Genomic DNA, 23475 nt, shown 5'->3' with positions numbered 1-23475 from the left:
CTGAATCATCCAACTTCAATTAATGAATAATATAGATTGCTTGCTAACTCAACTGAGTAATAAGGTAATAGGATGAAACAATAATTGTATTTAGGTAATAAAGATGAAGGAAACTTGCCTAGTTCCTTACCAAAATTTCTCCTATGGCCTTTGTGCTCAGAAAACAAATCTCAAAAGCATACCATGTAGGAGGTCTGACTTTTACAGAACCAAGCCAATCATAGCAATTCTTTTATTAAACAAGTAATTCAGCCTGCTAGTTTGCCAGCTTGTCATTTTCCAGCCTTCTGAAGTATTTTGAGCGTTTGATGAGCAACCTCCATTGTTTCTTTTATATGGAATAAATAGCACGTGTCTAAATTGGTATTCCTAGTTACCCAAGCCTTCACCCACCCAATTATTCCTTTCCCTTTGGGCCCCTGTATTCTTTTTCTCCTTTTGAATGGATCTTGTCCGTTACAAGAAACCCTAGATACAGATTTACATAGATGTGTATGAGGATTAGGATTCTGATTCTTTGCATTTAAAAAAGGCTATTCATTCTCATAATTCTTTAGGCATTGATTTGGCTGAGTAATGTTTAAATTAAAGTTGTTTAGTTGTTTGCTTAAATTACAGGAAGTATGATTTTTTTTTCTCTTGACTTGCTTTCATGGCCACATTGGTAAGCAGTTAGCTGAGCAGTTCAGAGAGCAAGGTGTTAGATAATGGGAGTTCTGGATGAAAAATAAATCATCTAGTTTAAGTAAATAAAGATATTCTTTCAGAAATTTCTTCATAGTATCATGCCATTATTAACTACTGTATCCATGAGAGATGTCATAACTAGCTTAAGGCTGTTAACTAAACTTAAAGCTGTTCTGATCAGAGGTCAGGATTGGAATAGAATATTAAATAGTTTAATCCTGGGAAAGACAGTTATTTATTTTCCTACTCTAACTGCTGAAAGATAGCCTGTGCATTTTGTTCATTTCCATGTGGCAAAAATAGTCCAAGTAGTTATAAACCATATTCTGATTTATTTGTCTCCCCTCCTCACCACTTGCATCCTACTTTAATTACACTGCTTTTGCTTATGTCAGCCACTCCTGATGACAGAGGTACAACATTACAAATACAATTCGGTTTCATATTACCTCAAGTCAGTCCAAAGTATGTGTGTTCATGAAATATTCGAAGCACTATTGGAATATACGTAAAATATAAGAACCTGTGCAAGTTATAAAATTATCAGTTTAGGTTGCAGGGAAATAGAAAATAATCATAGGATATTTGTCTTCTAGATTAGTCTGTAGAAGTATTGTACAAAAAAATGGAAAACTCATAAGTTTTAGAACAGAATAAATTAATGTCCAAGTTGCACAAAATTTACTGGAGAAATTCCTATGAAGCAGATTTTCTTTGCTCATGTGTGCAAAATTTAGAAACAATTATTACGGGGAGGGCAGATACAATGAAACCATTTTCTAAGTGAGGAAATGATGATCTGTTGCTGTCCTTGTTGATATTGATCTCCATAAAGAAATGAAGTATTTGAACCCCTGCACATGCCTACTTTCTTTATGCTCCACAAAAAATGATGAGTTTTTTTTGCAGCTGAGGATTCCCTTCCACAAGAATCATCCAATTTCTCACGTTGCTACTCTTCTCCCATCATTAGCACTCCACCCATCCAAAACCATAATTACTTCCACTGCACTTGATATATCCTCTACCACTTTCAACTTAATCCCAGAACCAAACATACACCCACTCTAACACATCTTTCTTGATGATCGGGTATCCCAGCAACACCCTGGTGCTTTTGTACACTGCACTCTTCTTTTGTCACATTTTATTGAAAGCACAGGAAATATCCAGATATTCACACCTTCCTTCACCAGTTCCAAAGATTTACATGGACTTATTTGAACTTGGTATACTAGATTAATGGCTGACAGTGGGAAGCATATACACGGCCCATCTCCATTTTCATTTTAAGTTCAATACCAAACGTAACTGCTATCTTCCACTTTTTCTGCCCAAGATACTTTGGAGTACTGCATTTTCAATGAAGATCAGCATGAGTTAGAGCTACAGCACCTTACTTTACTGTTCAGCATTTTGCAGTCTCATGATTTTAATGTTTTACACAGTAACTTTAATTCTTATTTTGTCTAATACATAAAAAAGTCACATTAATAGATATGCTGGTATTGTCTGGGAATTTGGGGTTGTTAAGAGACAGATTGGTTCTTGGAATCAGCCTCTGCTCCTGATAAATGCTTCACGTTCATCTGCTTTTTTCTTTGCCTAAGTCTCTACCGTGCTAGATATTCACATTTTCACTTGTACATACCCTAATCTCCAAGTGTGGCAGATGTAATGATAGTAGGGATGTGTATTTAAATGAATAATGTTCATTCAAAGTTATACATGAGAGACAATACAAAACTTAGTTAAAGTATTTCAATAATTCATTTAAAATTCATTATTAAACAAAATATGATGAAACGCAAAACATTATTGTTACCTTAAGAATAACATTAACTCCAGGTAACTGTTTTGAAGTGACTTTCTGTCATAAGGTGGTTGTAATTAAAAGGCAGCAGAAAGCAACGTCAAAATAATTAGACAAGTCAGTTAATGAGAAGAATAAGGGAAAAAATAGTGTAATGCAAACCAAATTCTGCCATTGTACACAACTGTTAAATCTAATAGGATACTACAAGGAATGATTGTTTGATTTACTTGTTTATTAAATATTGTTTCTGAGTCAATATCAAAGGACCCAAATTTTCTGTAAAGATTTAAAGCAGTCATAATAAAATACAGCTCCATTAAAGTTTCACATTTTACATTACAACAACCATCAATATAACAAAAAAGTATGAGGACAGATGGAAATCCAGATGCCACAGCAGAACATATGAAAACTGACACATTGTGTTCTCTCTTTTAAAAAAAAACATATCTTTGGGCATCATCATAACCTAATCATTTCCTTGTTAATATTACAACTATAGTTAATTCTAACTCAAACAGGAATCTTTCCAGATTTTATATTTTTCTTGAAATGTAGTTTATAAAATACACTATATAACAGCAGGTATACAAACTGATGTATCTTTTGTTGGAAGAAGTGAATCCCTGAAGAATAAATCATGCTCTTAACTCGCGTTAGAGCACAATACAAAGAATCCTTAATTTTGTTATGCATCACAAACTGTCCATCTATGTTGCATAAAATCTTCTCCACAAAACCACGTAAGCAGATTATGGGCCATCACTGTCGACCCCCAGGGGGCAGTGTTAAGTTTGCCATCAATTCCCTCACTGCTGCATAGATTGTGCAGTCACCTGCAAAAGTAATGTTACTAACATTAGATAATGTACAAAGCAATGAGGCAAGTGAACAAGTCCAATAACATTGTTAACAATGGTTATCTGATAATCTATTGAAATAAGCTCAACAGAACACAGTCTATACTTAATAAATCATGAGCAAAGCCAAGAAAAATTCTTATTATACATTCTAAGAAACAAGAAGTGCATGTCCCAATAAAATGAATTAATAGGGCAAAGACCAAATACAGATTGCCTCTGCTTATCTGGCATGTTTCCCAATTTCACCTGCCTTTTGCATGTTGTACTCATTTAGAGATGGGTGGCTGTCCCTCTAGCTCAAACAGATTGCATAGTGACAAAAGGGAATTGTTTAAACCACTAATTAAAGTCAAGAGGCTAGGCTATTGCATTTCAAAATGATTTCACAGTTCTTTAAAAAAATATCGCTACAAGAGCTTCATGTCTAGGTGTTTGATTCAACTAGTGCAAAAATTACAGGTGGGAGGAGAAGATGGCAGTGTGATGCAGCTCTCCGGTGAAATGATATCGTATCTGTTAAATAAGGGCCGTGGACAATTCTGTTTTGATGAAGACAGATGTGAGAAGCAGAGGAACATCTGGAGAAATTTTTGAAATGCCTGGTTTCGCTGCCGTTGTTACTGTGCGATTGAGAATCTCCGGAGGGAAGGTGCCAAAATCCCCAGCTTTGCCTGCTGCTGGTGAACGAGGCTGAGGTCGAAGCGTTCGGATAGAGATGGTGCTCGGTACTCGGTGTCGGACGGCTGATCAGAGCTCGAAGTTTTCGGACGACTCAGAGTTGCACCATGGTCAGGCATGGCAGGGAGAGTTTTCTTCCTTCTCCTGTCTGCGTGAGATGTGGGACTTTCGAGAGACTTTGAACTTTTTTACTGTGCCATGGACTGTTCTTCATCAAGTTATGGTATTGTTGCTCTGTTGTAACTATATGTTATAATTATGTGGTTATGTTAGTTTTTCAGTCTTGGTCTGTCCTGTGTTTCTGCGAAATCACACCGGAGGAATATTGTACCATTTCTTAACGCATGCATTACTAAATGACAATAAAAGAGGACTGCGTGTCCTCATAATCTAATCTAAATTTTTAAATTAAAACAATATAAACTATGATTTGTATTTAAAAATTACTTACCTTAATAAAGTCATTGTATTGCAAATATATTATTAAATCACTTTTTCCTGGGCTCCTCTGGCCTATTGGTTACATTCCCTCCAACCCAACTAATCCTAATCCCAGTCTGTTTCCTTTATATGTAACAGTGAACAGCATGCACATCACAATGTTTCCAAGGTCTCCAGCCAAGCCATCGGCAATAGTGTCCCTTACAGATTATATCTTAACCTGAGAATCTTAGCAATTGGTAGACAGATAAAGCCATTAATAAATATTTGAGCACCAGAGCATGGCTTCTCATTCTAGGTCCATGCTTGGCTCAGACATCACAAAGTACCTCAAAATGAGCAGCAAACAGCCCTCAAATGACAACAAGGTAGCTTCTGGCTGATGAAAAGGAAATCATTTACTGAATGACAAAATAGAGACTTTAATATAGAGCATGTGATTACTGAGCAAGAAAATACAAAACACTTGTGGGTAAAATAAAGTCATTTCAGTACTCTAAAGTATCACCTCTGCCATAGTTGGATGCATCAGCAAGGGAGATGAGGCTGAGTACAGGGCTATGGTAGGAAACTTTGTCACATGGTGTGAGCAGAATTATCTGCAGCTTAATGTGAAAAGGCTAAGGAGCTGATTGTAAACCTGAGGAGAGCTAAGGTACCGGTGACCCCTGTTTCCATCCAGGGGGTCAGTGTAGACATGGTGGAAGATTACAAATACCTGGGGATACGAATTGACAATAAACTGACTGGTCAAAGAACACTGAGGCTGTCTACAAGAAGGGTCAGAGCCGTCTCTATTTCCTGAGGAGACTGAGTTCCTTTAACATCTGCCAGACGATGCTGAGGATGTTCTACGAGTCTGTGGTGGCCAGTGCTATCATATTTGCTGTTGTGTGCTGGGGCAGCAGGCTGAGGGTAGCAGACACCAACACAATCAACAAACTCATTCGTAAGGCCAGTGATGTTGTGGGGATGGAACTGGACTCTCTGACGGTGGTGTCTGAAAAGAGGACGCTGTCTAAGTTGCATGCCATCTTGGACAATGTCTCCCATCCACTACATAATGTATTGGGTGGGCACAGGAGTACATTCAGCCAGAGACTCATTCCACTGAGATGCAACACAGAGTGTCATAGGAAGTCATTCCTGTCTGTGGCCATCAAACTTTACAACTCCTCCCTTGGAGGGTCAGACATCCTGAGCCAATAGGCTGGTCCTGGACTTATTTCCTGGCATAATTTACATGTTACTATTTAACTATTTATGGTTCTATTACTATTTATTATTTATGGTGCAACTGTAACAAAAACCAATTTCCCCCAGGATCAATAAAGTATGACTATGACTATGGGGAAAAGCTGCATCAGATGGATGACCCAATGGAACAGCACCTGGGCTTGGAGCTGAAAAGCCAATCAATGATAAAGAATCTTGGTCTGAAATATTGATTGTTTATTCCTTTCCATAGATGCTGCCTGACCTGGTGAGTTCCTTTAGCATTTTGTATGCATTACTCTAGGTGAATCAATTCTTTTCTTGTCACTTAAATATTAAATATAGGCAATTATACAGCTTGTACAGGAGAAAAGTGCAGCAACTATATAGACCTTATGGCTATGTTAAAGTTCCACTGAGAACAAGAAAGAAATATCCAATGGGATAGATGTGACCAATAAGCTATACGTTGCCATAAACTAAAAAACAGAGTATTTCTTCAGTAACTGTTCAGTCATTTAATGCATTCAATAAACAGTTGAGTAATATTAAATACTAGGTTCCTACATTTTCAAAATTATTAAGACTTAGAGAATGACTTACAGAAGGGTTGTTTATTTGGCTTACCCTGTGATGGCTGGTGCACCTCTGAAAACCTCCTCAAAATGGTGCTAACCATCGAAGCAGCTGCTCCAGATGTATTGTGAGGTCTTGGAATATCAGCTTGCTGTGTCGAGCATGTTGCCATATCATAGACAATTGGCACAATAATGCTGATTGGTTCCTGAGGAACTGTTAATCGTTGTGTGAGTTGTAGCTATTGGGAGACAGTGGTGAAGGGAAAAGAGGAAATATTAAAGGAAAAACAATGGTCTCAAAATAAAAACTGATATTGAGCAACCACATAAACTACAATTTTTCATCTGTTCCCAGTTCCAAATTTATACTGAACCTTTTTTATTAGGTTTTTGTGGCTATGCTCAGATGATACGGTTAACTATCAAGTTGGAGGTACTATACAAATCTGAACAAAATCAAGATTGTAAATATCAACAGATGTCTCAGTCATTTAATTATACAAGAACTTTGTTATGCTGAAAACTGCACACTACAGTGAACTGCAAGGTGGACCTTCAAGTGAATAGGAATAGATGTGCAATTCATATTAGTATTTATTATAATGCTCACAAGAGAAGTGATAAAGGCAATCAATGGATAGTCCTGTCAGCAAAGAAACCCTTCATCAAGTGGTATGAGATTATAAAGATGCAAAATGGGGGAGACACAAAAACTCAAACAACAGGAATTCTGCAGATGCTGGAAATTCAAGCAACACACATCAAAGTTGCTGGTGAACGCAGCAGGCCAGGCAGCATCTCTAGGAAGAGGTACAGTCGACGTTTCGGGCCGAGACCCTTCGTCAGGACTAACTGAAGGAAGAGTTAGTAAGAGATTTGAAATCCTGCTTCCCATGTCCATTTTTGGTTACACCAGAAGCAATCCATTTCTGACTTGGTCCAGACATTTGATGCAAGAATGACTGCTATCAAGGTAGCACTTGATTGAATGTGGTATTCAGGAATCCTGGCAAAAACTGGTCAACAGGAATCAAGGGAAAAATGCTTCAATATTTGGAGTCATACCACCACAATGTTAGATAGTTGTGGTTAATGGAGGTCAATCATCCTAGACTATCACTGCAGAAATTCCTCAGGGCCAAATTCATCTTAGACACAACTATCTTCAGCTAGTTCATCAAGGACACTACTTTCATCATAAGGGCAGAAATAAGGGTGTTCACTAAAGAGTACACAATGTTTAATACCATTTGCAACTCAACAAAATAATGTAACACCTATGTAGCAACACCTAGAGAGCATTCATAGACAGGCCAACAAGGAGAAATAACATTTATGCTAGACAATGGCTGCCTTTTACAAGAGTTGAATCACCTACCCTTGAAATTCAGTGATAATTACTATTGCCAAGTTCCATGCCTTCAGCCCTGCAGATTACCATTGATCAGAAACTCAAGTGGACCAGCCTCATGTTTACAAGTGCTGGTCAGAAGTTAGGATATCCAATGGCAAGTTATTCACCTTCTGGGAAACCAAGGTTTTGCTAGCATCTACAAGGCAAAAAGTTGGGAGCATGACTGAAAAATCTATTTACCTGGATGAGGGCAGCACCCTCTCAGATTTAAAGGGAGAAAGGAGGCCTATACTGGCTGGCTGACAGTGACTAATGGTGTTCCGCAGAGGTCGGTATTGGGACCGCTTCTTTTCAGGTTTTATGTCAGTGATTTGGATAATGGCTTTGTGGCCAGGTTTGCAGACAATACAAAGATAGGTGGAGAGGCAAGTAGTGTTGAGGAAGCAGGGTGTCTGTAGAAGGACTTAAACAGACTGGAAGAATGGGCAAAGAAGTGGCAGATGGAATATAGTGTAGGGAAGTGTCATGCACATTAGTAGACGGGGCAGCTCACTCAGAGTTTCTGTTACAGTAGCCTCTCTTACAAGCGCCACTCTTTTCCAGTGACTAAGTTTAGAGGGACGGCCTGACCTAGGCAGTGTGGCTATGGTTTCTTGATGGACTGCACTGAGCTCCAAAGTATGTTCAATGCCTTTGAGATGGTCTTGTACCCTTCTCCAGATTTGTGCTTCTCTATTATTATTTCCCTGATTTGCCTTTAATGCTCTTTTGTCTTCATTTTGGTTTGGTCTGTTGAAAATCTACCATACTGTTGGACCTTACAGAGAGAGGAGGCACTTATTCAGAGGGGATATTTTCTACATCAACAAATTGGGTGAGCTGATAAGGAAATATACAATATTGCACCTGAGGAAAGTTAGCCTAGTAATTACAAAGGGGACGAACACTTTTTCAGCATCACAATTTTATCTTTAAAATTTTGAGTAAATTGTTGACAGGTTTTGGAATTTTTCTTTTGATTTGAAATGATGCACAATGTTTTGTAGATTAGCTCAAAAAATCCTACTTCAATATATTTTAAATTTAGAAAATAAGACAGTAAAATGTGAAAGTAGTTGTGGGGGCTGAATACATTTTTAAGGCGCTGGATAACATCCATCATTGATCAGCTTGCTTAGTCATTAATGTAATTGCTCATCATGAAGTTAAGCTCTTTCTACCAACAATACCATTATCATTTTTGAATATACAGGACCTTGCATTTTGATATTTTTGCTATTATGTCACCAAATCCATTATTTTTTATACTTATGGAATAACATTTGCATGACTTTAGGCAGAAATTGTAAATTCATAAAGAATTAAAAGTAAAGGTGCCTTACTTACAAAGAACAGCATCTTGGTTTTCAGCACCACTGCAGGAGTCCCGGGGGGAGCAATTGGAGGAGCACTGGGAGGAATTGTCAAACAGAACTGCACATTCCATCTTAGCTGGTTGCCTTGATCAGGAAACTTAATAGCAAAACAGAACATTAAATGTTGAAATATTAACTGAAGAGAGTTATTTTGGATATGTACGTATTTTTCAGTGTATTCTTCCATTTGAAAAAAATAACTATTTTTCAGTACTTCTTTAAGGTTTTTGTCAGTATAATGTGCAATCATAGCATGTTCAATATCTTCTGAAATTAATATTTCTAGTAATCTTCTATAAACAGACTAACAAACTAATTATTTTGAAATTTTCTCAAGCTAATTCAGCAGATACAAAATTCTGTAAGACAAAGAATGCACAACAAAAAAAACTAATATTTAAGTAACTTTATTAATGTTGGCATGTCTCATATTAAAATGTGCTTAAATGAATAGTACAGTCTTAAGAGCTATCAAATTGCACTCTACTTTATCCACTTCAGTTTGTATTTCTAACTTAATGCTAACAAGCAAGGTTGCAAACGGTGAGAAAGCTGGGTAGTAAGTAAATGTATTAATTAAAATCACTTCTGACATTTAATGAATGTTATGTATTTTAGAAAAAAAGTGTTTTTCATAAATATTAAAGTGGAGCACAAATAGCAATAAAGTATCTTAAGCAGGGCAAGAAAAATTTCAAGTACATATCCACAGTCTTAATATTCAGTTTCAAATCTCCATTCATTCCAGGCAATATAGGTTATAAAATCTTATACTGAATAAAGATTATAATTAAGTCAAGGAAAAATAACAGTATTCACAGAATTTTGTGTATTAGAATCTCATGAAGCTGTTAAAAATTTGATATATCATCACTTACCAGTTCTAGTTTCATGATGCGCACACAATCCCTCAGGATGTGTGTGGGAGCTCCTAATAGTTTGGCAAAGGCATTTAGTGTATTGGCTTTAAATGGTGGACCAGCGACCTAGCCAAACAGAAATAATAATATATTACGTGACAGTAGTGTTTACATGGTGATACACATGAAAATGTTATTACAAACAAAAATAGCAAGATATACATTTAATTTGATTTTCTTTGAGTTTTGTTCAGTAAACCTAACAGATTTATTTCTTTGTGGGAATAAAAGATTAATAACAGTCACCATAATTATTTACTCAGCTTTTCCAAGGAATGGATAAAATAACAGTGTAATGACTTATTTTGATGGGGAAATAAATCTTATCCAAGGATCCTTCTTATACTCAGAAACAATTTTCTTTAAAAAAAAGTCAACATATGGTTCTGCTTCACATTATCATGAAAGTAAGTGGACTGTAGTGACAAAACACCTCAATTCAAAATTGGGTTAAGAGCCACAGTTACACCATTTTACTTTACATTAATTGTTTTACATTAGTCAAACATTAGTCACAGATTTTATCTTTGAATTAGAGATTTCATATCCAACTGCAGAACTTGAGCACACAAATATAGGCTAATGTTTCAGTTCAATACTGACAAAGTGGTGCACCTTTCACAGAGATTCTCTTTTAGACAAGACATCAATCAAGACTCTGTTTGACCTGTCCAGTGGATTTAAAAAATCCCATTTCATTATGAACAATATAAATTGCCTCTACCTGGATATCATTACATTTCAGAGGTGTAGATTATCTGCCAAGTTTTCTGTATTATTACAAAGACTACACTTGAAGAGGTACCTCGAAAATATTTTTGGAAGTGAAAAGTGCAAAGAAATGCACGTCTATCTCTTAACTATAAATGAGTCAGTCAGTAAAAACATTAACAGGAATGTTTTTCAAAATTATTTACTAAAAAGGAAATAACCACCGAGTTTTGCAAAAATAAGACAGTAATCAGAGTGCAGGTTGCTGTTAGTGCCTAGAATACAGACTCTGCTGGAACTGAAGACAATAGCTTCTCAATATTAATGTTAAATGTTTTGTTGCTTACTTGGTATTGAAAGTTGGACAAACATATACCATTGTTTAAAAAAAAACACAACTCACTCTTGTTTCAAAGAACTTTTCTAGAACTTGCAGTTCTTCTTGCATCCATGGGTCTGCTGTTTCAGGTGTTACTTTAAACTGTAAAGTCTGATACGTCTGTGGGTTCAGTGCTACTCGACACTTCAATGCTTCAGTTTTAAACATGATCACACCAGGTTCATTGGAGTTTATAAGCTGCAACTAGAATTGAAAACAAAGATACATTACAAATTTCTTTTAAATAATCTGATTAATAAATCGTAACTACTCTTACTAGGAATTACATGCAGACCTCTGGGTATTACAATTATCACAAGGATTATATTCTCCAAAATACACTATAATAAATCCCCAATTTATCCAATTGTTTTTCCTCTCCTTTTTAAAAAAAGAGTTGATGAGCTAGTTTTAAGTTTGCAGGACTTATTGATTTCACCAGAAAACAATTATATCTCTTACTGGTTCTTGTTGTATGATCCTTTGTAAGTGTCGCCTCATCATAACTGAACCCAAGAATCGCTCCAATGGGGAACAAAGGTAACTTCCAGCTAGTCCTGGGACAAGACCTGGTGTTGGAGCTGGACAAAGGAGAATGTGCAAGGCATTGTGTGTTAGGATGGTAGGTATCGATGCAGCCCAAGAACGCTGAGGTAGTGTACGAGGAGGGGGCATGTTGGTCGGCATTATTTGAGTACCTAAAAATAAAAAGACAAGATATTATGTTTTCTTTAACTGTTTATGCAAAAGTTTTACTTTTACTTAAAGTTATCAAAACGTATTTGACATGAACCACAAACTGAACTTGCTGACTTCTGGTTAACCCCTTTAATTGTGATCTGCTTTACTCCTAATTCAACTTAGCATAATTCAAACTAAAAAGTAATATTTAAATCATAATAGAAAAAAGAAACTTATAACAGTATGAAACACACTCTTTCCTACATTCACCCTCCCAGATAAGTATTTTCTGATGTCTAATTACAGATTAAGAGTGTTATATTTTATAACCGGAAATTCTGGTAATTTCTGATGAGCCTATATAAATTTCTAAGAATATTCCATATCCCTCTTGATTTTCATAAGGGCTCTCAATTTGGGTTAAAATCATTTCAAGTATGGTCTTCTTTAAAATATGGACAGACTTTATCGTGCAATACAACAATTTCATGCCAATTACCTATCCTCTTCCACATAACTGAAGATGATTCAAGTTTCAGATCTCCTAATGGTATCCTATGCTATTAGTTAAGTGCAAGTTATAAGTGGCCATGTCACCCATTTCAGTCCTCTGTTGAAACCATCATTTTATCCCATGATTTAAGCACCGAGTATATATTTAAACCCGGAGGTAGTAATTATCATAATGATATCAGGTTGCAGTATGTTTCATCAAGACATCGAATCAGTTTTCCCACATTTTGTTGACTGTGTTGCAATATTGTACTAGATTTCAGCCATCTTTCTCATCACAGATATACAATAATATCCAAACTGTTCTATTTGGATTTTGGATACCAGAATGTCAAAACAAAACTGGAAATGCAGATATTACTTAGATGCAGATAGTCTTTATACAAATATATGGCTTAATTGCTATTTCTCTAAAGATGCTGATAAACCTAAAATCGGCTGGCTGGCAGGCATGACAAATAAATACAATGGAAATTTAAATCTGCAATTCAATCCATTCAATCATTTCTTCTGGAAAAACATTATTTGAAAATAAGATTATAGATGTTATAACTTGCTTGTTCCAGCTCTTGGGGAGTGAGATACATCAGGAATCGGAGAGTGCAAAGATGGATTTGCTGGAGACATTCCAGGAATGCGTGCTAATGTTGATCCAGGTAACTGCGGAGATCCAGGCCAGTTTCCAGGTCGCTGACTGGGTGACATTATTGAATAAGGTGAACTCGGATCAATCGTTCCTGAATAAAAGAGTAAGTGAATCAGCATACTATAACTCTCATTCTTCCTTCACCAACTCTCTACAACAAGCTCATGAAAACATTTATGCACAATCATGATCCAAGTCCTTTAAAAAGAGACAATCTAGAAACCAATCTTGTGGATATTTCTCAGATTTAAAAGCAACGTATCCATGATGCAGAAAATTTCTAACATTTCTGAACTTTGAATCCATAAAGCCCACAAAAGAGGCTCAGCAATTCTTGAATTTCAATTTCACTTAAAAAAAACTTATTCCTTCTTAGGAAGCTGTAATTCTGCCAATAATCATTCAATTTGTATCCCATTTTATCACGGTTGCATTTTCAAAAACTAGTAAGTTCCAGTACATTGTGCATAATGCTTCTTCACAGTCATGAAGTTCAGGACCTGTTTTTCTTGACAAAGTAAGAATACAAACTTATGCTAAACACTTAAGAGAAAGAGCCTTTCAACTATAAACTTAATTGCAGAGGTATTAATAATTGATAATGTCAATATAGAAAATATTCATTGACAGAATTTTTATAAAGAAATAAAGCTTGCTTTTGTAATAACAAAACCACAGCATTACAAGATTACAGGACAAAATTAAAAGGCACATTTCAATATATTAATTTGAAATAAAAATAGCTGACACATGAGTAATGTTTTAAATAGAAACTGCATATACAATATACAGATATATATTAAAAAGCCAGAAACAAATCTTTCAAAGTCTTCCAATACCTATGACCATCAAGTAATTACTCATCTATCTATTGGAACAAAGCTTTCAGATCCTCAATCCTCAAATGGACAAAGCATGTATTAATTAATTTTAATCATTAAATTAGAAAAGCTCACCATGTGGACTTGCGAAGTTTGCTGTAATTCCAAGGGAAGATGGAGAGGGAGAGGGTGCAAATGATGCTGGCGAGGGTGCACGAATTGCACCACTTGGGGAATTTGCTGGATGTAAATTTCCTGCACAAAGTACAAGTTTTATTTTGAAATGCTGCTGGCAATCTATTGCTTAATTTGCATTTAGATGGATTAAACAAGCCAATAAGTAGACATCATGACTGCACCCATTGCCAATTAATTAAAGTGTTGAAAATATATGCTTAAAATTCTATACAAATTGAAACACAACTCATTAATTGAAAAGTTAAGAAAGGTGAAAAACTTTACTCTCTTATCAAAAGGAGGACGTTATGAGCATTCCTTTCCTGACTTAGAACAAAAAAAAACCTACAGTTTCTTAACATTGGAGGGAACCTCTGGAAAGCAGATCTGCAAGGTGTAAAGGAGAGAAAAGCAGAGTGGTCGGAAGAAATAAGGGGATGGACCCAGGGAAAAGTGAGAGGAAAATATCTGCTCTATCTCTCCTCCCCTTTCTTACCTTTCCTTCTCTTCATGTCTTTTAGAATTTACTTCATGAATTCACAGAGTAAGCACTAGGAGGGAATGACCAAGCAATAATGGAGAAACTAGTTTGTTCTCCATCCCTCAGACCTCTTCTTCAATGTCTCTCTCTTCCTTTGTATTTCCCATCCTCCGTCATTTTCCCACTTCTAATCCTCTGCATCCAGTTGTAATCTATCACCAGTGTTTCTGCTGGCCCAAGGATCAAGACGCTCGAGAACTGGGAGCTTATATGCAGCCTCCAGAGCATAGGGCAATCAGATAGATAAACATTGCTCCCTATTTAAGAAAGGATGTGCTGATATTGGAGAAAGTTCAGAGGAGGTACACGAGAATGATTCCAGGAATGAAAGACTTATTGTATGAGGAGCAATTGATGGCTCTGGGCCTTTGCTCCCTAGAATTCAGAAGAATGAAGGGGGAATCTCATTGAATCATATCAAATGTTGAAAGGCCTAGGTAGAGTGGATGTGGAGAGGAAGTTTCCTATGGTGGGGGGAGTCCAGGACCAGAGGGCACACCATCAGAATAGAGGGATGTCCATTTAGAATGGAGATGGGGAGGAATTTCTTTAGCCAAAGTGTGGTGAATCTGTGGAATTCGTTGCCACAGGCTGCTGTGGAGGCCAGGTCATTGGGTGTATTTAAGGTGGAGATTGAAGTCAGGGTGTGAAATATTACAGGGAGAAGGCAAAAAAATGGGGTTGAGAGGGAAATGGATTAGACATGATGAAATGCGGAGCAGACTTAATGGGCCAAATGACCTAATACTGCTCCCATGTCTTATAGTCTTTATGTCATAAAACCTTTAACAACTATCCGTTCTGTGCCTTCATTCATGTTATTTAAATATTGAGGGTCAAGCACTAATTCAAATGGCAAAGGACAATGCTTATTCTCAAGCAGATAAAAGATAAATTTATGCTTTGTTATTTCCTGTTAGTCAGCTAATCTCCTTTCACGAAACATTGTCTTCTACACTGAGCTTTTTATTTTCCACAATAACCCTAGAGCCTGCACGTTGTCAAATACCTTCTAAAATTCTACGTATAGTACATGTACTATACACAGCATTAATTTAAAGATCAGTATATAACTCTAGGGAATGAATTAAAATACGCTTTTTGTTGCTCATTTGCACAAACCTAATGCTCTAGTTCACCCAATCAACCAGAAAGAGAAAAGAGTTGGCTGACTGGCTCCCTATGTGATTGCCTTGGAACCTGGTGTTTGCTTTAGTGCACTTTATGACTTACCTTGAGCATTGCATCTCTCGAGCCTTCCCAAAATACACAAAAATTTGGTGTAGTCATCATTGCCATATAGCAATGCAAAATAATAATTTTCAATAGCAAGTGGCTATACGTCTTGCAGTTCATAAACAAGGTTTGATATTTAGAATTATAACATGTGGTAAATTGCACTCATTACTCACCAGGTGATTGTGTAGGCAGTATTTGTTGTGATGGAGTCACTGTATTGTGGTAGGATGTAGGCGGTGATGTCAGAGGATATGTTACTGTTGTACCAGATTTGGCAAAAGACTGAGGAAATAATAAAACAATTGCATTCAGCTTCAAGACAAATACGATGTACTAATTTTTGCATCAAATAAAGATGGTAAACCCAATGTTTTTTTTCCCTTTACAGAATGGCCTTTATCATTCTTAGTTTTCCATGTGACAATAATAACTTAAGAATAACGGCTTGATTAGGTACATGAAGGCACACATTACCTTCCCAACCACTTTCAAATATTAATATTGGATTCGAACTAAGTATAGCAGCTCTATAGCCATATTGCTGATTAATTATTACAGCTAGTAACCATTCTCTTGCATAAGCTTTGTTTGTTCTGACTGCCCCATATTGGGTGTAGAAGGTATTTTAACTCACAATTATGACCAACATATTTCATCCATGACTCAACATGCATTCAAACCTGTTGTGGCTGTGACTGAAGTTGAGACATTAATGATTCTATCATGTCTCCACCAATAGGAGATGGTGGGTTGTCATCTTCATTCACTGATCGTCTACGTGCATCTTGGGTACTGTCTACAAACATGTTCAAAAAGGTCTGGAAAATGAGCAAAAATTAAATAATTCTTCTATGTTGTACTGCACAAAGCAATAGATCATAAGAATACTAAGCTTTATGCAGATGAAGTGTATCATAACAGGGTTGTTCATTGCTGTCACATTCTGTTTTCAATACAACCTTATTGCTTTAAATAAAGTTCTATCCGGATCAATTCATAATTTGCTAATAAGACATCAAGAATTCCTAGATACAGACTAGCAAAAATTTTTGTTTTACAAACTGATCATCTTTTAAAATAGTTTACTTTCCATACACTTAAATAATAAAAATAATTCTAATTAATTCAGTATTGTTAATACAAAGAAGTGCTGCATTCAGAATTTAGTACATACAAGATACATAGCAGGTTTGTATCTTTGAAAGAATGAATTGCTTAAGACATCTTCAGTCGATAAAGTGCCTATATAAAGTATTCACCTCTGCCTTGAAAGTTTTCATATTTTATTGTTTCACAACGTTGAATGACAGTGGATTTAATTTGGCTTTTTTTGACACTGATCAACAGAGAAAGACTATTGTGTCAAAGTGAAAACAGGTCTCTACAAAGGGATCTAAATTAATTACAAATATAAAACACAAAATAACTGATTGTGCTAGTATTCATCCCCCCTTAATATGATACACCAAATCATCACTGGTGCAGCCAATAGGTTTTAGAAGTCACATAATTCGTTAAATGGAGATCACCATGTGCAGTCAAGATGTTTCAATTGATTGTACTAAAAGTACACCTGTATCTGGAATGTCCAACTGCTGGTGAGTCAGTACCCTGGCAAAACTTGCTCCATGAAAACAAAAGAACACTCCAAACCACTCTGCAAAAAGGTTATTGAAACGCACGAGTCAGGAGATGGATACAAGAAAGTTTTCAAGTCACTGAATATCACTTGGAGTACAGTCTAGTCAATCATCGAGAAACGGAAAGAATATGGCACAGCTGTAAATCTGCCTAGAGCTGGCTGAACATGCAAGAAGGACTAGTGCGGGAGGCCACCAAGAGACCTGTGACAACTCTGGAGGTGTTACAAGCTTTAGTGGCTGAGATGGGAGAGTCGCAAAGAAAAAGCCATTGTTGAAAAACCTCATCTGAAATCTTGGTGAGAGTTTGCCAGAAGTTATGTGGGAGAATTGGAAGTCAGCTCGAAGAAGGTTCTATAATCTGATTAAATCAAAATTGAGCCTTTTGGCCATCAGACTAAACGCTATGTTTGGCATAAGCCAAACAACGCACAACATCAAAAATACACCATCCTTACCGTGAAGCATGATGGTGGCTGTATCATGCTGTGGGGATGCTTCAGTGCAGCAGGCACTGGGAGGCTTGTGAAGGTAGAGGGTAAAACGAATGCAGCAAAATACAGGGACATTCTGGAGGAAACCTGATTTAGTCTGCAAGAGAACTGCGACTTGGGGAGAAGATTTGTTTTCTAGCAAGACAATGACCCCAAGCATAAAGCCAAAGCTACACAAGAATGGCTTAAAAACAACAAAGTTAATGTCTTCAAGTGGCCAAGTCAGAGTCCAGACCTCAATCCAATTGAGAATCTGTGCCAGGACTTGAAAAGGGCTGTTCACTCATGATTCTATGAAATCTGACAGTTTTGAAAAAAGAATGGGGAGAAATTGCAGTGTCCAGATGTGCAAAGCTGATGGAGATCTATCCACACAGACTCAAGGCTGTAATTGTTGCCAAAGGTGCCTTTACTAAATACTGACTTGAAGGGGGTGAACACTTCTGCAATTAATTATTTTGTGTTTTACATTTGTAATTAACTTAGATCACTTTGTAGCAATCTGATTTCACTTTGTAGCGATCCATTTTCACTTTGACATGGAAGAGTCTTTTTCTGTTGATCAGCGTCAGAAAAGCCAAATTAAATCCACTGTGATTCAATGTTGCATAGCAATAAAACATGAAAACTTCCAAAGAGGTAAATGCCTTTTATAGGCACTGTAGTTGCACTGTTTTGATAGGAATAAAATGATCTTACACAAGTGTAATGTAACCCCATGAGATACTTTTAAAGATTACTACTGTTTATCTGATCAATGACAGACCTTTAAGCCTGGAGCCGGATGGAATCCTTCGACGATCTTACTGTTGTCAAAAAGACTGTAGGCACCATCACGGATAGCCACCACACCACGACTTTGACAGTATATGTCAATACAGTACATATTACGGAAAGCAAGTCTGATGTGTGTGGGTGACTGTGGTAGTATTGAAAAACATTGATAGACTGTATTTGTTCGATGTGTAAGTCCCAGCATTGGCACTGTTGGGAGCTTATTGATGGCATTGAGTGGTGCTTGTGTATCATACAATATCTGTGGAGAGAGAAAAAAAACAAAGATTATATTTCCTCCACACATTTAAAACAGATAATGAGTTGTTGATTTGCACAGAAAAACACAACACAGTATCCATTTTTCTACAATTCAATGATACTGGGAACAATTCACCATCTGAACCAGCCAGCTGAATTCTTGTGGTGACAATGACACAAAAATTGTCTCAGTTACAAAACTATGAGAAGTTGGGAGTAGTAGCCAGATTATTCAAGTCTACTGTACTGTTTAATAAAATTATGGCTGATACCCTACTCAACACCACTTTCTCACATTAGCAGCAATATTTCTTGATTCCTTGGATACCTTAAGCACCCACAACCCTTTGGAGAATACTTGGAATAAAGCCATTTTGAATTAAGATAGAAGAAAAGGAATGGGAACGCCGACAGAGCTTGAGAGGCCTTTCTATTAAAAAATAGAAGAAAATAAAGACCATTATTGAATGCCATCTCAAAATCTATAATGATCATAAGCACAATAGCTCCTAATGACTAGTTAGCATTACAGTTCAAAGTGGTCAACAAGGACTGCACTGAAAAACAATTGATGTGGCAGATCCATATCCTGAAGGGAAATTTAGATCTTTGCAAAGTGAAGAGATTGGCTAAATAGATGTGAGGAACATTTCAAAACACATGGTATTTTCTATTGCCACATGTGCAACAAAACAAAAAAAAAATTCAGATTGATACTTTCTACCTCAATCATTACATGGTATGAATGCAACCATATGTTGGACATGTATATCACTAATAACTAATAACATATTGTAAATTATATCAAATTATTATTAATCTGGTTAAGTCGTAACCAAATATGGTATCAAATTACTGTGCTGTATGTTACTCCTTCCTTCTCTCTTCTGCTCTGTTGCTACCCACCTGCCCTCATCCAACGTAGAATTACTCACTGCACAATTTTAAAAAAAACTGAACTGTGAGATGCTTCATGAGATCAAACAAGAGTGGAACTATAGTACCCAATTCTTGTGAGCAACTATTAAGTTAATGGGCACAGACTGGAGGTGGAAGCACAATTACAGCACCTCATTGTCTTCCCTCTTCACTAAAGTTCAAGTTTACAATACATGGGTAAAACAGTTTGATCCTGTAATCTTATGTATAAATGTTTGGTTGAATTAATTTGATAGGAAAAGAAAGAAATGAGATTGATATATTCAAAGCTATTAAGAACTAGATGATATAGTGCATAAGAGGATAAAAGAAATCAATAGATGAAGTGAATGTGTAGTGTAGCATGCATGTAAAGAGTAGAGTTAATGTTTAGGGTCAAATACTATTTAATAGTGTGTGAAAAGAATATCAATGCTTGCTATTTATACAGACTTCAGAAAGCTTTTAATAATAGATGACTAAAAACCATGGAATTATTGATTCAGTGCAAAATTTAGGAACATAGCTGCAGACAAAGTACAGATATTGGACAAATACTAACTGGTAATATGCGATTATAGTGTCCTGCAAAAATCTAATAATGAACAACTAGGTGTTGGGATTCAGAGCCACACATTCACGGTTCAATGGTTCCGTTTATTATCAGAGAATATATATATTATAGAATCTGAAATACCTAGTCTGCATAGACATCCACGAAAGACAGAAAAACCCCAAAAGAATGAATGACAGAAAAACGTTAGAACCCCAAAGCCCCCATTGCCTCCTCAGTTGTGCAAGCAGCAGCAAGCATCAACCTCTCCCCGCAACCCATTTCAGCAAAGTGACAGCACCCACCACCCACCAACAAAGCCCGCAAAGAGAGACCATGATCTGCAGTCAATAAAAAAAACTATTGTTTACCCGACAGTTCAACGTGCCACAGGCTCTCTCTCTCACTAATAAGGGACAGAGAGATGTTACCCATTTCACTATGAAAGAGAAGACTAACAGTTGCTGTTATGATGTTCAGATTTGACGATGACAAAATAGTAAAACATAGAGCAGTACAGCACAGTACAGGCCCTTTGACCCACTTAGTTATGCTGCACTTTTAACTTTCTCGAAGATCAATGAAACCCTTTCCTCCTACACAGCTCATAATGCACTATTCTCTCTCATCTATATGTCTACCTAAGAATCTTTCAAACATCCTATATGTATCAACTTCTACCATCACCCCAGCAGTGCATTCCAGACACTTACCCTCTCTGTAAACAGACCATTTCTGACATCTCCCTTAAACTCTCTTCCATTCACCTTAAAAGAATGTCCTCTGGTGTTAGACATTGCCACCCTTGGATAAAGTCACAGCTGTCTACTCTATCCATGCCTCTTATAATCTTATACAGGTCGACCTTCACTAATCTGACTACCTGTAATCCGGCACTGATTATGCTTAATGTGATCCTTCTGTAATTCGGCATTTTCACTAATGTGGCACTCCTCAGGTCCCAATGGTGCCAGATTTGTGAAGGTCGATCTGTACACTTCTATCAAGTTGGCTCTACTCCTTCTTCACTCCAAAAAGAGAAGCCGTAGCTTGAGCAACCTTTCCTCACAAGACATTTTCTCTAATCCACGTAGCACCCTGGTAAACCTCCTCTGCACCTTCTCCAATGCTTTTATATCCTTTCTATAACGAAGCAACCAGAAATGAACACAATACTCCAAATGTGATCTAACCAGAGTTTTTTTGAGTTGCAACATAACCTCACAGCTCTTAACTTCAATCCCTTGACTAAAAAAGGTCAATGCACCATACAGCTTCTTAAACACTGTCAACATACGTGGCAACTTTGAGGGATCTATGGATATAGACACCACGTTCCCTCTGTTCCTCCATACTGATAATAATTCTGCCTTTAAGTTCAACCTATCAACGTGCATCACTTCACCCTTTTTCTGACTGAACTCCATCTGCCACTTCTCAGACTAGCCCTGCATCCTGTCCATGCCCTGTCATAACCTATGACAACCTTCTACACCTACCACCAAACTTTGTGTCATCTGCAAACTTACTAACTCATCTTATCTAAGTAATATATAAAAAATCACAAAGAGTGGGGTCCCAAAACAGGTACTCACAGAACACCACTAGTCACTGACCTCCAAGCAGAATACGCTCCATTTACTACAACTCCCTGCCTTCTTTAGGCTAGCCAATTCCAAACACATGCTCCTGCCCATGCCCATGCCCAGTTTTGGGCCCCATGTCTCAAAAAGGATGTGTTGTCATTGGAGAGAGTCCAGATGTGGTTCACAAGGATGATTCTGAGAATAAAGGAGTTAACATCTGAAGAGTGTTTGACAACTTTGGGACTGTACTCACTGGAATTTAGAAGAATGCCAGGGGATCTCATTGAAACTTACTGAATGCTGAAAGGACCAGATGAGGTGAAGGAGGAGAGGATGTTTCCTCTGGTGGGTGTATCCAGAACTACAGGGCACAGCATCAAAATTGAGGGGTGACTTTTTAGGGCAGAAATAAGAAGGAATTTTTTTAGCCAAAGAGTGGTGAATTTGTGGAATGCTCTGCCACAGACTGCGGTGGAGGCCAAGTACATGGGTATATTCAAAGAGAAGTTGATATATTCCTGATTGGTTGGGGCATTAAGGGATACGGTGAGAGGGCAGATTGAATCGGAGCCGGGATCAGCCATGATGAAATAGTGGAGCAGACTTGATGGGCTGAATGGTCTAATTCTGCTCCAATGTCTTATGGTCTTATGGAATCATTGCTCATGATTCCTGAATGAGGGTCCATGAGGAACCTTGTCAAATGTCTTAGTAGAATCTATATACACCACATCCACTACCCTACCTTCATCAATTTGTTTCGTCACCTCCTCAAAAAAGTCAATCAGGCTCGTGAGGCACGAACTGCCCCTCAGAGAGCCATGCTGACTATTTCTGATAAGACCATGCTTCTCTCAATGCTCAAAAATCCTGTCCCTAAGAATCCTCTCCATTATTTTACCCACCACTGATGTAAGACTCACTGGTCTATTATTTCCAGGATATTCCCTACTTGTTTCTTGAACAAAGGTGCAACAGGTTAGAGTCTTTTAAGAGACTCCTGGACTGGTATATGGAGCTCAGAAAAATAGAAGGCTATGGTAACCCTAGGTAATTTCTCAGGTAAGGACATGTTCAGCACAGCTTTGTGGGCCGAAGGGCCTGTATTGTGCTGTAGGTTTTCTATGTTTCTATTTGCCATCATCCAATTCTTCAGTACTACTCCTGTGGCCAGTGAGGACACTGATTATTGTCAACGCCCCAGCGATCTCTTCCCTTGCTTCCCGTAGTAATCTGGAACGTATACTGCGTGGCCTGGGACTTATCTATCCTAATGTTCTTCAAAGGTTTCAGTACTGCCTCTTCTTAACTTCAGCATGCTCCAGCACAATAGTCTACTTAGTCCATTCTACACTGACCTCATATTCATCAAGGTCCCTCTCACTGGTGAATACTGAAGCAAGGTATTAATTAATGATCTCCCCCAATTCCTCCTACTCCAGGCACATGCTTCTCTCTTTATCCCTGAGCAGTCCTAAGCTCCTTCCTGGCTACCTTATAACTCGCAGAGCTCTCTCTGATCTTTGCTTCCTTTTCACTAAATGTTCCGGCTTTCTCGTCAACCATGGCTCCTT

At 37.3% G+C, this 23475-nt stretch overlaps 1 protein-coding gene across 1 annotated transcript in view; it reads right to left on the bottom strand.

Moving 5' to 3' along the window:
- Positions 1-2177: 2177 nt before the first annotated feature.
- The window catches only part of med14 (mediator complex subunit 14), a 65576-nt gene continuing 44278 nt past the window's right edge, over positions 2178-23475 (bottom strand). Inside the window, exons 21-31 of the mRNA XM_063050806.1 lie at positions 18576-18845; positions 16356-16493; positions 15849-15957; positions 13854-13973; positions 12809-12988; positions 11520-11755; positions 11082-11261; positions 9926-10033; positions 9019-9144; positions 6328-6517; positions 2178-3339 (exon numbers count right to left, since the gene is read on the bottom strand). Coding sequence (XP_062906876.1) covers positions 3266-3339; positions 6328-6517; positions 9019-9144; positions 9926-10033; positions 11082-11261; positions 11520-11755; positions 12809-12988; positions 13854-13973; positions 15849-15957; positions 16356-16493; positions 18576-18845 — 1731 coding nt within the window. The 3' untranslated portion in view covers positions 2178-3265. The remainder of the gene's footprint in view (positions 3340-6327; positions 6518-9018; positions 9145-9925; positions 10034-11081; positions 11262-11519; positions 11756-12808; positions 12989-13853; positions 13974-15848; positions 15958-16355; positions 16494-18575; positions 18846-23475) is intronic.

Source organism: Mobula hypostoma, chromosome 6, assembly GCF_963921235.1.
Source record: "Mobula hypostoma chromosome 6, sMobHyp1.1, whole genome shotgun sequence".
NCBI classification, from domain to species: Eukaryota; Metazoa; Chordata; class Chondrichthyes; order Myliobatiformes; family Myliobatidae; genus Mobula; species Mobula hypostoma.
Note: the sequence above shows the minus strand (reverse complement) of the source record. Positions and strands in the feature narration are given on the sequence as shown.